General features: G+C 41.9%; 1 protein-coding gene across 3 annotated transcripts; it reads left to right on the forward strand.

The window, feature by feature from the left end:
- Positions 6075-14149, forward strand: SCOC (short coiled-coil protein). Of its 3 annotated transcripts, none has more exons than XM_021396975.1 (4): positions 6079-6404; positions 10976-11047; positions 11151-11234; positions 11850-11992. In XM_021396975.1, exons 1-4 carry the CDS (start codon positions 6341-6343, stop codon positions 11990-11992), a joined length of 363 nt encoding a protein of 120 aa, XP_021252650.1. In that variant the 5' UTR covers positions 6079-6340. The 3 variants fall into 3 exon arrangements, with proteins under 3 accessions (XP_021252652.1, XP_021252650.1, XP_021252653.1); XM_021396978.1 differs by lacking the exon at positions 6079-6404 and adding an exon at positions 10482-10506 and having other exon boundaries at positions 11850-14146; XM_021396977.1 differs by lacking the exon at positions 11151-11234 and having other exon boundaries at positions 6075-6404; positions 11850-14149.

A 15226-nucleotide genomic window follows, 5' to 3' on the forward strand; every position in this document is an offset into this window, starting at 1 on the left:
CATGTTTGAATCTTTGGGTTTGGCAATACTATCACTATAATTTAGCTGGCTTTGACATTGAGTTTGTTCATACACACCATTTTCTCCTTCACCCTCCTACTTTTCCAGCTTTTTCTCTTATGTGTTCAGTTTCTTCCAGGGTTCCCAGGAGCCTTTCCTTTAAAGTTTTGATCCTAATCACAAGTTTCAAATTTTTTTTTTTTTTGAATGAAAAATGTCTTTTCAAGGAAACACCAACTACTGGAAGACTTACAATAAACTAAGATCTGGCAGTGCTACTGAATGACACTGGGCACAACCCTATTAATAGAGTCACTGGGAAACAGCCCATTTTATAGGGGTTACAATGTGTCCAAAGATCTCTTCCTGTTTTAAAAACTGTTTTTTTTTCATGCATGAAGTCTCTTTCAACTGTGATTTTTTTTGCTATTGTATTATTATAAGTGTTATTGATCATCAAGACCATTAAAAGCATTAGTCATGTTAAATAATTAATTTCACCAGACTAGCTTCAGCCACAGATGCCATCAGCAATAACCTTCCAAAATACTTCTAGTAAAGAAAATCCAGCATAGCTGCAGCGTAAACAGGCAGCATTCAAGAGCCAGCAAGACAAAAATGGTCTAGCAACCATGTCACGTGATTATATTCCATGGGGATTTCTGTGAAGAGCATTAAATAATCTCAGAGTTTTAAAGATGAGATATGCAGCAACAGGAAATGTGAGACCTTCAAGTGATGCATCACTGTGAGAACATCAATAACATTAGTAAAAGTACAGGCCTTTGAAAAAATGTTTATATACACATGAAAGAATTTGTCCTTCTCATTGTCACTCCTAGCATCTGACTGCTGAATGACTGACATCTTATTCTGCAGCTCACTGGCAGCTCCATAGGCAAAGTGTGGCAGCCTGTTTACTGGCCTTGGCAAGTGTTTCAGGTATATGACAGACCAGGAGGCAGACAGCAGCAGAAAAACTGACAAATGCCTAAACTCCCTTGGTGCACAAAGTCAGCAAGACCAACGTCAGCTGTTCCACATGACCCCCTCTTTAAAAGCCTCCAGCAACAGCAGGCAGCCCTCTCAGGGTACTTGCAATGAAGCTGATCAAGCTCAAGGCAGACAGAATTCAGGCAATAAAGAGAATGCAGTTTGATTTTTCAAAGTAAGTTTGAAATGTCAAAATACTTTCAAGTCCCTTAACTTTTCCCTCTAAGTGCTAAGACAGAGAGAAAAGATAGAGTGTGTCCTGTGCGTGGACACACTGTTGGATTGTGTACCAGTACCTGTCTTGCCGCTGCAGTGCATGGCACGGTAAAAGCCAACTTATTGTGCTCCTGAAGCTAACAGCTCTTCTGAAGCCAGCACTGAAACGTGTTGCTAGAGCTAGACTGCTTGAGTACTCAAACTAGCGATCTCAGCACCTGAACCATCACAAAGGGAAACTTCTGTATCAAGGTCCATCCATTTTTGTAATTTGTTTGCAAAGTAAAATCCATTATTACGTTGTTGATTAACCAACAATTAAATTCATAAACCGATTGGATCTTCCCCAGTGAAGATTGTTTTAATGACTACATATTTAAAATCTGAAGTATTTTCCATTTAACTACACTGCGGAATGGAAGAAGCACACAAGTTAGCTGGTTACACACCTGGATGGCTCTAGGAAGGACCAAGAAGAGGGAAAAAATCTGACTGGCCATGTTCAGTTTAGAAGGATGGTAAAGGCCAGCCACATCAGAGAACACCAATAAAAGCATAAGGAACAGACATCCCAGAACATTGTTGTGCACCACCCAATTTCCTGCATGTTTCCAAGAGCTGGAGGAAACATTTAATATGACTATAGTGATAAAGAAAAAAACATTTGTTGTCAATTTCTAAAATGGTATACTCCAGCGAGTTAACCAATAATTTCCTAGTAGTTTTAATGAACAAAGTGAGAAATCGTGAGATATGTAGAAATTACCTGAGCCAACTCTGTTCCTGAGTTAGTGCCATCTCCACAATTACAGAAGAATGGAGTGAAAGAGAGCAAGCTTTCATTCAAAGAGAAAGGCAGACTAATGATCCTTAGTCACATCCAATGTCCAATGAAAAGTGCTGTTCTGCTGCATGTTGCATATGCCGAGTCATCTAGATAAGAATTACGAAAAGACGCCATCAGTTGAAAGGAGAGGGAAATGGAACACACTACTGTAATTCACATGCTAGTAAAATACAGATAGTCTCCCTTGATGCCCAGTCACTGTCTAGTTTTACAGGAATCACAATAGAATTAAACTTCAAGGAGTGTGTGAAGTACTCTGAAGCAGTACATTTTTTATTTTTCTTTTAATTTAGCGGACAAATGTTCTCCACGTCCAGACAGACGCACGATAGGAAATCTGAGAGTGAAATGGACAAGTGTGAACAAAAGTGGGTATATTTCAAGATGTGCATACCCAATGTTATGAACAAGTCACTCATTTTCAGACAGCAGAGGTTCAGATCCCACTTCAAAATAATTACGGAGGCAGAAAACAATATGTACACTTTTATCAAAATTAAGTGTAGTGAGTTGGCATAAATGCAAGTGGGCAGTTGTTATGGATGGTTTCCAGGTGGCCAATTGTCAGTGCAGCTTCAGAAGCAGCTTTTGCAAATGCTGACATTCGTTTGCATAACATGCCCTGAGCTCATTTCAAGATTTGCAGGACTGCCACAACAGAGCTCCTAAGTATCTTAAACTGGGGGAAGTGGTGAGGCAAGAGGGAAGAGCACATACACCTAGGAGACTTGCTGACAAGTACTAATACACCTCAGTGTACTGGTTAAATCTGCGAATGACACATTTCATACACTTCTGTCACCACCTCAGCAAACTGTTGTTCTGCAAGTGGGTTACTGTCATGCAGTGTCAGTCAGGCTAGCTCTGAGCATGCTGTGAATGTACTAGCGCTATCACTGCTTTATTAGCATGCACTAAACATGTGCCGCAGTTCCCTTCTAAGTTCATTAAAACAGAAACACACTGGCAGCTGTCACTTCCTAACAAGGCCCATATTTTTAAGATGCTGTGTTTTATACACTGTGCGTAACTGATAAAGTGGATGCTTTTTCAGAATGTTTAGTGTAAGAAAAATAATTCCAAACATTTTGTAGTATGCCACAAAATACCGGTAAATTTATGCACGTGTGTTACAGCACTGCACAGTCAGAGGTGGATTCTGCTCCTCTTTATACTTAGAGATTGTCTCACTGGAAACAAAATGCAATGTTTTCAAACGTGCTGACTACAAGCAGAAGGATACAAAACAGAGTTTTCCTCTTCCAGAATGCCCTATTAGCATATTTAACAGACTGCGTATCTTACATCTTACACATCCGCGTTTGCAAAACTTGTCTTTAGAGTGGACTCCTGATCAGACCAGCACAGCTTGACAGGACATCAAACTAAGGCAGTTCCTAGTGCTGCTCTACCAGGATGCCTACTCCCAGTCGACCACCTCAGACACTGAACGCCTCATAGGAGGAGCATAGGATGTCCCGCACCAATATGCAAAGGAACTTCATCATTGTTAAGGGTTACAGACCACTGCAACAGGCTGCCCAGGGAGGCTGTGGATTCTCCTTCTCTGGACATATTCAACAGTTGCCTGGAAGCCTACCTGTGTAGCCTGCTGTAGGGGCCTGCTTTGCAGGGGGGCTGGACTCCCTTGGGCTGGACTCGATGATCTCTAGTGGTCTCTTCCAGCCCCTACAATTCTGCGATTCTGTGACATCAGTCACACACTGTGTTACAGCAAGGACCTAAGCTACCCAGAGTACTCTGTGTTCCCCTGAAATCAACAAAAACCTACTGCTTTGGTGCTCTTGACTTTACAAAAAAAATCTTTTGTATTCCTGACACTGAGAGAGCATTAGAACAATACCAGGCACCTCCCTACAATTACACCTTTGGAACAAGTGGTCAGTGAGGTCTCTCAGCTGAGCAACCTCCTGTCTCTGACCCCACTCTTTCCTCTTGCCTCTCCAAGCAAGAGAAATACTTGAAATAAAAGCACTGGGAAGTGTTTCCAAAAGGAAATCCTTTCTGCTCTTCCTCATAAGGCAAACACGAGGACAGCAAGCAGGGGGTACTCCTACTCCACATGTGCATGGCTTCTCCTGCCCAAAGGCCTTATTTCACAAACAGGCGGCCCCCACCAAAGGAAGCGTTCCTCACCACAGCGCTCCCGTAAAAAAACAGCTACAGTCAGAACCTTTGAATTTACAGAACACAGGTGTATGTTTGAAACATGAAAAGCCTCGTGAGCAAGACGGAAACGAGAGTGTCTGTGGAGCCCTCTCAGCTAAAGCCCATCCCTCTCTGCTGGTACATAAATCGAACTCCACAGAGGAGAACTCCATAGACAAACTGTGCAGGCCTCCCACAAACCTAACAGAAGCCCAGGTCCTCACAAACAGCAAAGGCCTTCCGGGAAACCATGCAGCTCTGTAAATAGGCAGCATGAAGCAGTGTGCCTGGCCCAAAGGCTGCAGTCTGTGGCATTTGGGGATCGGTGAGGTGAGGCAGCTGCTCCTCCCTGAGTCATACCCCTTCACCCCGAGGAGTCCTTCTTACCCACTCTTATTAAATACAGCTTTTGTTCTGCATCACTTTTACTCACAGCTGTGACCCAGACATGAGTAACAGCTGCACAACTCCTGTATTCACTCTGTTGCTGTGAGTCTTTGTCTAACACTAGCTAATGATCTACCTGGAAACTGCTCCTATCAGAACAGCACTGACACAGGCAAGAAAAGTTAATTACGCATTTTAGATGAGAGCTGCATGGCAAAATACAACCCTTAGTTCCATGGGCATGCAACTTTACAAAATGCAGAGGTAATACTATATAATTGTCTGAGTTTTTAGTATATGCCCTTCCAAACCAAGTTGTTGATACGCTTCAACCATATGTAACATGTCTGGAACCAAAAAGGAAAAAGACAAAACTCAATATGTTTTCTAGCTTCATGAATGCTACTGAGAGGATTCTGAAGCATGCTATTGCGTCACTGAAAGAAGGAGAGAGAAGGATACAGAATCCCCTTTCCCAGAGGTAAGATGACCAAATTCCAACATGACAACAAATAAGCACTGTAAGCAGTTACTGCTGGCAATGGCCAAGCAAAGAGCAGGTAACAGCTGAACAACTACTGAAATAACAGAATTACATTCAGCACTGTGCTGAAAATGCAAGGTGTGCCTGATTTTCAGTAATCTCTGAAGACAGTTGTCAGTACCTTCCCTATTTTACGAGCTTATATAAAAGCAAAAGCACACACAAGCAGCTAAGGGACCAGAAGAAAGCATCACATCCATCATTTCTGTAAGTTGGCAACGCTTCGCAGAACTAAATTCAATTTTCAGCAAGACTTCAGACAGGTTCCTAATTAAGAAAAAAATATTTGTCAACATCTAAACCTGGTCTTTTCCTGCATGCAAATTTTGATTAAAAAAATCCAAGTCAGGTAGATTGGGCGTGCAATCTGAGCAGGGAGCAGTTCCACTGCTCACTACACTATCTTTAACCAAGACCAGGGCAATCTATACTTTTAAATTAATTGCAAACAACTATGCTATTCCATGCATGCAAAAGAAAGCTATTTCTAAGAGGTAAGAAGCGTGAGATGACTTTCTAGTTTATATGTTCCAACGACAGTCAGGCTTTTTTAAGATGCAAAAACAAACTGCCCCAAAAGCTGGGGTTTCCTTTGAAGCTATTTTCTCTTTCTTCCTCCCGCCTCCTCTCACAGAACCTCAACGCTCACTTATTTTACTTCACTTGTACACATCAGCCGGTTGATTTTGGTGTGACTGTTCAAGTCAGTAAAATTCCAGAGAATTTGAAGATTATACGTTAAATTTGCTACTTCAAAATCTGTTCATTCTGGACTGTAAGTAACACTTTATGATCACATAACATTAAGACTTTTCCTCTATCAAAAAAAACAAAAGGGCAAACCACCTTAGAGAGCCTCAGAGACGAATCACAAGCACCACCACCACCCCTCCGATTCAGGTGAATGCACAGCTCTTTCCCAGAAGGCGTGCAATTACAGTGTTTGCTCAGCACATATCCGATGAAGCTGTTAGAGCCTTCCAGCTTAACGATTTCCGGAAAAGAGCTCAAGGTTCAGAGGAGATATCGCACCATACCGCGCGATGTGTAGCTGCCCGCAGGATCCGGTAACACCTGAGCTGCACTCATTAAGGATTTAACAAGAGAAGCTGCATGCACTGAAAATGGCTGACAACTGCCACGCTTAATGCGCTTCCCTGAAAACTTTGAAAGAAGGAAACAAAATGGATTTACCCTTAGATGAGGAGGACAGCACTTTCACCAACATTTCTTTGGCTGATGATTCAGGTATGAAACTGTGATTATCTGTTGAGACAAAACAAATGCCATGGGCTGAAAAAGAACACTGGGTGAGCACACAAATCTGTAGATGCTAATTATACGGTACAATGTATTTTTAAGAAAGCACCCCCAAGTAATAAATTTTTAGTCGTGTAGTTGAGTAAGTCTTGTGATTAGAGTTGAGATTTTGGGAGTCTGGGGGCAACCGCAGCTCTGCCATAACAGCATGCAGTAACATACATTCACCACCTGAGCTCACAGAGCTTTTCGCTGTTTGTGAAGAGAGTTACAGGAATGTTAACTCAGTACCTGCTTCAGACAAGATAAATACAGATAGTATGAGTACGGAATGACCACCTCTGGCTTACTCCAGAGAGAGCTCACAAGAAGTGATGCAAATTAATTGGCAACTGAAACAAGCTGATCCACTTAAATCCCAACAACGAAGCATTAACTGTTTTAAAGGAAACTACACAAGCAAAGGTTGCCTACCCCTGCCCTTCTAGTTTATAGAACAGAAATTATTTGGGATGGGAAGCAGGATAGTTCTGCTAGCTCTACTTACTGGGAAAATTGAGGTAATATGAACTGATAATAATTTATGTAGAAAGATGTGGCCAGAGTAGCAACCAGATCACGTCAGGTTGGCTGTCATAGAGCTGTGCTGACTTACACTAGTTAGAAAATTGAATTGCTGATTAATGAATACTACAAGTCCTTTTATTTTATTTTTAAAAAACAGTAGACTGTTTTGTTTCACTTTTAGCTTAAAGAATGCTACCGTACATGTTGTCTTTACCACCTGTATATAAAAAAAAATTGAGCAGATCTTATTTTGAGAGCAGTTTTCTAGCAGTTTCATATTAGTACAATACAGCTGAAGCAGACAATTAAACGCTATTAGTTTATGCAGCACATAATCAGCCCTACATCAATGTCACTAAGCTAACTATTCACAGTAAGACAAATATGTAGATCCTGGTGCAAGCTGTGCTGCCAGGAGAACTTTCCATTGCTATGGGTCTGACATTTCCCTGTAAGAGGGAGTAGAACAGTAGGAAAAGGTGTATTCTGTGACTCTGCAGGTGCCACTAATATTGAAGTAGCTGCTCAGCAACTGTGCAATAAGACTTTGCTGTACCTCAGCACTTAGATCTACACGACTGTTGACTGCACGAACGCACCCAAACTCAGAAGAAGCACAGAGAGGACCACAAGCAATGCTTCATTGTGCTGGATCTGCTGCCAATACCAGAGCTTTCCCCCCCACTATGAGAGTGAAGAGGTGGGGAGAGTCACTCAGAAGCAGAGAAAGAAATTCAGAGTAACTGAGAGTGACGTTTTCAAGCAAGTTTTTAATATGAGGGCAACACAGAGAGAACATACATAGTAAGATTCATGGTGAATATGATGGCCCCAGTCCGTTTGTTCTGCCAGAGAGTAACACCTGAAGGCCAGGGAACAAGGTGTCAGAAAACTCCTAGCCTATAGCAGCAAGGGCCTATGACATGCTTTAGAGCAAACCGTTTTCTCTCTCAGCACACGTTAAGACTAATTATAGTTAGAAGGGGTCTCACAGCCTTCAGGCTGGAGATGGACATCAATTCCACAAGAGTGGGAAGATTAAAAAAAAAATTTTACACAATGAGAGAGAAAAAGATTCCTTAGGATGGCCAACAGCAAGCTCAAGCAAGGAAATAAGAAACTGGACAGCAATATGTAGATGCTGAAACAAATTATAAGCAACTGGACTTCACCTGAGGGTGACCTGATGTTTTAGAAGCAAGTATTCTGTAATTAAATCTTAAGTAGGATCACAAAGATGCACTGGTTTTAATGAACTCTAGTATGTTTGTAATTGCATAAGGCCTTCCCCCACCTCTCAAAGTGTACTGGCAAAGAAACTAAAGACAACTAGAACAACACGCTATGTATGTGCAATCTGACAACAAAATAAGAAAACAACCTTCATATCAAAGTTTCCTTAGCACACTGAAAAGCCATTGTGGCAAAGCAACAGGGGTTACCGAATCTGATTAACTGAGTGAGCTCCATGAATATTTAATACCTACTGCGCTTCCAAAACAGATGCATTTCTCTATTCATTAAGTATACAGGTATTAAAAAAAAGAAATTACTCTCATGTAAATCAAGAGAAATACAAAATGGTATCGAGATAGAAACTTCCCAATCAATATTTTAATAGCAATTGCAAGAGCATTTCAAACGAAGGAAAGCATTCATTAATAACATTTGTTAAAAGGTGAACTGAACATATTTTCACCTCTAGTGAAAGAAATACCTTTCCATTTAAAAACTCAGCACTAGATAAAATTCCTTCAAAAAAAAAAAATACAGATATAGATGAAATTAAACAAACAAACAAAAAACAAACAAACAAACAAACAAAAAAAAACAAAAAAAAAAACCAGGGAGATGACACCCAACAGCTGCAAAGGTTTCTGTGTCTTTCTCTGCTCAATGCTCTATAGGTCAAGCTTCTCTTCATTGCAAAAAACCCACAAATTATCTCACTCTTTGTTTATTTTTGGCCTAACCCAAAGAAATGAAAAGCAGTTTTTCATCTCGAAGTTTATGGAACCTTGCTAAAAAGTCCATCCAAGCATTTTGCAACAATTGCCATCCTTTTCATATTCTTTTTGTGCAAATGCTAAGGGAAAAAGTGGTGCAGTTCAAATAGCAGACATCTCAGAAATATGTTCAGCAACAACTTCTGGTAAAAAGGAGAATGCATTTCCATTCCCGTGGTGAACAGTGAAGCCTCTGTCATCAGCCAGTTCACGCAGGCGCCGTTGGTGCCTGTAACACTGCTGCCAAAAAAGAAGCGAAGGGCTTGTTGGTGTGTGCTGTGTGCCACAGAAAAACAGCATCTACACAATTGATTCAGAAATGAAACCTCTGAAAAGCATTTGCTGTTAGCAGCAATGACTGTTAGAATCTGAGTGCAGGGCAATGGAACTCTCTCCTGTAGTTTTGTAACCGTACAGACCTATGTATTCAGGTTAGTGCTTAATGATGCCTTCTGTCCTAGGGAGATTGTTGCCATTTTAAACAAAAAAGGTCTTTCAGTAAAATTAATAATATTAATTATTAATAAATTTCTTCATTTTTCCAGCAATGTTGGTTAGTTTTAAGAAATCTTAATTGGAACGTAGGATACATGCTAAGTATGAGAAATTGCACTTGTGAAGTGAAAGTCACTGTTCTTCTAAATCGAATGTAACACAGATGACAGCATTGGGAGCGCTCCCTGGCTTTGGAAAAAAATGCCTTGGAGGATATAGAATGAATTAGTAAGAAAGAAAGGGATTAGCGCTGGTTCTTGGTTACATCTCAGTCAGTTCTGACTTTGGGAGGTCTGAGGCTGCTCAGCATTACAAGCTCTCTTTGTAGCTCTTCAGTCAGAAAATCCACTTACCTGAAGCAAGGGATCTGGAGTCTAAGCGTAAAAATAGCTTAAATTGAGCAGCAGAATGCTATTTAGGGCAGCATTCCAGTGTTCCAGCAAGGAGAACCCCCTAATTCCTTCTTTAAACTACAGAGTGGGTGCTGGAACGTAGTTATACTACTACACATGAGAAAACCACTGATTTCCAGTTTTTGCTAATATTATTTCACTTTCTTTAGATATATTTTTCTCAGAAGTGGAACCCCACAGGACACCTCCTGGCATTTAAGGGCGCTTACTCTAGGGGAGGGCACAGAGAAGAGCTGGGTCAGCACTGTTTCTCCAGCAAATTGATGAACGGAAGCAATAAATATGAACCGTCTGCATGCAAGGCTTGACACGTTACAGCTCAGAGAAGCTGCATTTTCTAACACAAAAGAGCCAGGGCTTGAAGGCTGACCTGTCAACAGGAGCAACAAGCAAAACAGGACGCTTTCGGTTACCCCCGCACTCCCAAAGCCCAGGCACCAGCGGAGAGGGCCGCCTGCAGAAACTAGGGAACGGATCCGGGGTTAGAATGCCTTTCGTAGCAAGCCGAGGGCTCGAATTAACCTCCCACCCGTGCCGCCCGGCCCCCGCGGGCAGGCCGAGCCCGGCGCAGGCGCGGCGCTGGCGCAGGCGCGGCGGGAGGAAGGGAAGGCAAGGCCGGCAGGAGGGGGCGAGCGGCGGGGTTGAGGCCGGGCCGGCGCTGCGCTGCCGGCGGGAGCGCCAGGTGGGGACGCGGCGGGGGAGGCCGGTGCTGGGCGGCAGCGCGGGGAGGCGGCCATCCCCCCAGGGGCGGCTCGGAGCGCCGCTCACCTCGGGCCGCCGCCAGCCCGGGCCCTGCCGCCTGCGGTAGCCGCTCCTGCGGTCCTGGATGCTCCGTAGGGCCGCGGTAGGGCGAGGAGTGGCGGCGAGGGCCCGAGGCAGCCGGGTCCGGCGGTGCCGCGGATGCCCTGGAACATGACGGGATGGGCGGTGAGAGGAGGCGGCCTGCTCGGCCTCTGCAGGAGTCGCTTCCAGAAAGATCGGTGCTGCCGAGCTACCATCGCGCGCAGTGCTGGTTGATGCAGCGAGGGGAGTCTAGATCTAGAGCCTCAATTTTCTCTTCCCTTTTTTCTTTAAGCAGATCGTCGCTCAGGCCGACGGAGTTCTAAAGCAGAAAGAGCCCCTTCTACAATGATGAACGCTGACATGGACGGTATAAGTTCTTAATGTTCTTGTTCTTCGCTGTTATTTTTTCTACTTAGTATAATTTCCAGCTATTACAGTGATTGCATTAAAGCTCCTATGATTTATTGCAGCTGTTGAGGCTGAGAATCAGGTGGAATTAGAAGAGAAAACACGGCTTATTAATCAAGTTTTGGAACTGCAGCACACACTTGAAGGTTAGCAGTTTGGCACCTCAGATATTTTATAAGCACAATATAAGTGAAAGAGGAGAACCTTACTGTTCTGCGCTGTCGTAGTCTAAAGTGCTGCTGTTTGGAAATACATCACACAGTTGGAAGTACACAAACAAGGCCTCAGAAATGTTAGTGACGACAAGAACTTCTTTTTCCCCCTCTTTCTGCAGTGTAATGTTTGCTCAGTGCTCACGATACACAACAGGCAGAAGGGGCAACACATTTAACTTCCCAGGCTTGTTAGCTGACCTGCATCATTGCATCCACTCATCACTGAACCTTTGTTTCCAAGTAGTTTAGTTGCAGTAACTTAATTCAAAAAGTCAACAGAAGAGCACATTAACTATCAGTTTATGTAACATACCTGTCATAATACAGCGTAATGCAGGGAAAGTGGACTTGAAGTACTTTCTGTACCACCCACTGTGGTACTCCCAGGTTTTATTTCAAATAATACCTTAAAGCAGTGTTCCCCACATGGAAAAAAAAAAAAAAAAGAAACAAAAACCTGGACGGTTTGATGTAGGTGCATAGAATATATTCATTACTGTATGCAATAGTGTCTAATTTTTTTTTCTTATAATGTCATCTTCACAGATCTCTCAGCACGAGTAGATGCTGTTAAGGAAGAAAACTTGAAACTGAAATCAGAAAACCAAGTTCTTGGACAGTATATAGAAAATCTGATGTCAGCATCTAGTGTTTTCCAAACCACTGACACAAAAAGCAAAAGGAAGTAGAGGATGGCTCACAGGTGATGTCACTGTATTGCTGCTGTCTTTTTTGTTTTAATTGGTATAGGCTACATGAGCTAAAATTATCTTAGTTTGTGGCTTTACTGGGTATCTGAAGATTATAAACTTCAGTGATAAGCAGAATTATGAACATTATCATGAACAGGAGATGCAAGTTTGTATATTAAGATTAAGCAATGCGCAAATATAGTGTAGAGACTTACTAGACTTCAATATTTGTATTAAAAATGAGCATATCTTGTTAAGAATGGGATTCAGTTTGTCAAGTTAAACAAACGTGTCTTGTTGGCTCTCTTAGAGGTCTTAAGTGTTCTTGACTAGAAAAACGATAGTTATAAAACGGTGTTGAAAACTTAATTGGTAAAAATATTCAAAGTCTGCATCACCTTTTTCACCTTAAGTGTTGATAGATTACTGTGTAGTACCATTCACATCTCTGCAAAGCAGCTTTAAACGAAAGCCTATAAACCAGTTAGGAATTTTTGTCAAGTAGTAACAGTCTGACATTATTTGTAGGGTTTGCATGCAGGAACACAGCTAAGTTTTTTAGCGAGAGGAAGTTAAAGTGAACAAGGATAAGCAACTTGCATCAGGGAAATATCAAACAGATGCAATATTAACGTATCTATCATTTGTAAGATCTACACTTCAAACTATTTTTACTTTCTTTCCTTAAAGAAAGCTCAGCTTCTGTCATAACATAATATCCAACCAAACAAACTCCCCCAAAACCTGAGTAATAAGCTTGACAGAAAGCCAGCAGTGTTTTTCCTCATGCTCACTGTGAACAGGGTGCAGTAGCGAGAAACTGAGAACAAGTCTTTCCTTGCCATCTTTTTACGTTCCTCCTGAAGTGCCAAACTTGTCCTTGCTTCAGGCCTTAGAGCAGCTGTTTACCTGCCACAGTCAGAGCTTGTGAAGTACCTCTAGAGACATAGCACAAAACCATCAAAGGCAGAAGAGGCAGCAGTGGCTGCTGTCTGTCAGATCTGGGCTACACTGGGCAATGCCTTGTGTCAGGGTGTCCTGTTTTAGTTCACTGGCTTGGCTTTGTTAGAAGGAGCTCAGCCCAGATTCTGGGTGCCAGCACTTCCCCTAGAAAGCATACATCTAGCATAATGAGTATTAGAGAAGAGCAGAAGCTGAAATACAAGCAGCGTGAATTTTAGCTTAGTACTGTTAGGTCTGTTTCATCTTGCCATATAGCAGCATGGACTTAGGGATGTCAACTAAAACCGTCTCTTTGGTAATGAAGTCATTTTATTCTACCTTTTAACAAAAGGGAACCATTAGTTCAAGCTTCTCTTTCAGTTTCGCTGCAATAGAATGTGTAAAATAAAGCTGCAGGAAATGGATGTGTGGATGTCATGGCAGAATAAATCCATCTCAAAACACAAGTTTCTTGGCAGCTAAGCACTGCTATTTCTCATTCTCAACTTTCAGCTGATACTGCGAGATCTCCCATTTCTCTCTATTTAAAATGACTGTAAAGCACTCATGGGAACGTCAGCAGAGTTAAATGACTAAAAACAAAGCACTAATATTTTGTGGCTTGAAGGCTGTTTACAAAGTCTGTGTCAAGAAATCAGATTATGAGGAATTTCACCCACCAGGGCAAAAGCGGCTGATACTGTTTGTGTCACAGGGTCCTATAAGCAGCTAATATTATATTAAACATCTCTGGACTGCTCTGTCACATTGCTGCCTATCTGAAACTTTGAACACATGCAAGAATTTCTAGCAGGTGGAGTAAATCACAGGGCTAGCCCAGGGTTTGAGCACTAAAGACACACACTTCACCAAGCATTTGACTTCTGGAAACTGCATTTCATTACAGCCATCCTAGCTTTCAAGCCATGTCACTGCACATCTCCAGCAGCACCGTGGGAGACATCCACAAACAGTAGTAACACAGCATGCACTTATTAGACTTGAGCAGTTCTGAGATCAGCTAATCTTAAAATCATGGTTGTATATTGTAAGATTGGATAGTGATATTTTATCCATCAGTCTGTATATAGTAGTCACTTAATCTATATACCATTTTTCATCCCACTACTGCGGCCTTCATTTAACTTATGAGCATTTTAAAGATGTTGTATTTCTGACTTTACACTAAATAAAACCTTTTGATTTGTCTCAGTTTGGTTTAACATTTATAAACCCTAAAACTTCTTTTAACTATCGGTAGTCAAAAAGTAGGAGGATTGCTATTATCTTAATTGTTTCTACATATTTAAGTCTCTGAAAGACTAGATGTAATTATCAAGTGTTGAGATTAGAACTGGGTTAATTACTGTTTTCAGTAAGCCTGGAGTCTGACTCACATGGTATTTTCACCTGTGAATCTTAGCAGACTTTTCAGTGTAAGCTGCAAGAAAAAAGAAAGACTTGGCAGACCGCATCCTGTGTTCTCGAAGCTAAAACTTGTCAATCTCCACGTGGGTTAATTTTAAGAGATGGAAGATTTTACCTTCTTCTACACGTGTACCTAGCTCTACATTAGAAAGAAACCAGAATTCTTATTTCATCCTACCTTTATTATGGTGGAAGCTAACTGAGGACGAAATTTGAGAGAACACCCCTCCACCATCCCCTCCCGTCCTACTTCGCCTCACCAGAACATTCATACATACATCAGCTATACAGAGCAACCACAGAAGGAGACCACAATGTTACGAGTATCAACGGAAGGGTTCCCTTTTTGCCTGATTTTTTTTCCCTCATCTAGAGCCTCAAATCCTATAAGCTCTCATCTTTCTCCCCTAATTCCTAGCATAAGACTAGATGCAATAAACCGATGCGCAGGAGGATGTGTTTATCTGCAGGCTGCAGGTAATGGTAGTCATTAAGTCAATCTGAAAAGTGAGACTGGTCTTACAAAGTAGTACTATTGCAAACAGCACCCAAATTATGGCCTCTTAAGGCAGTTTTATCTGTAATAAATGACTCCTTATTTACTGAAGTGAGGTGCAGGCAAAGATGCTGATGAGGCATAAATCAAGGGCTTATGGGAACCCCAAGGGAAGACTAGCACCAACTATAAAGGTGATCGATCCCTGAAGTATATCCTTACCAATAAATGTGTGCTGACCTACCAAATACATCATCAACTCAAAAGCCCACACTTAAATAATATAACAATTCCAAAGGACTTTTGCCAGGCTCAGATGGGATTCATTCCCAATGAGTGCTGAAATGCTCCCTTACAGCTAAAGT

Source organism: Numida meleagris, chromosome 4 (genome assembly GCF_002078875.1).
Source record: "Numida meleagris isolate 19003 breed g44 Domestic line chromosome 4, NumMel1.0, whole genome shotgun sequence".
Taxonomy (NCBI): Eukaryota; Metazoa; Chordata; class Aves; order Galliformes; family Numididae; genus Numida; species Numida meleagris.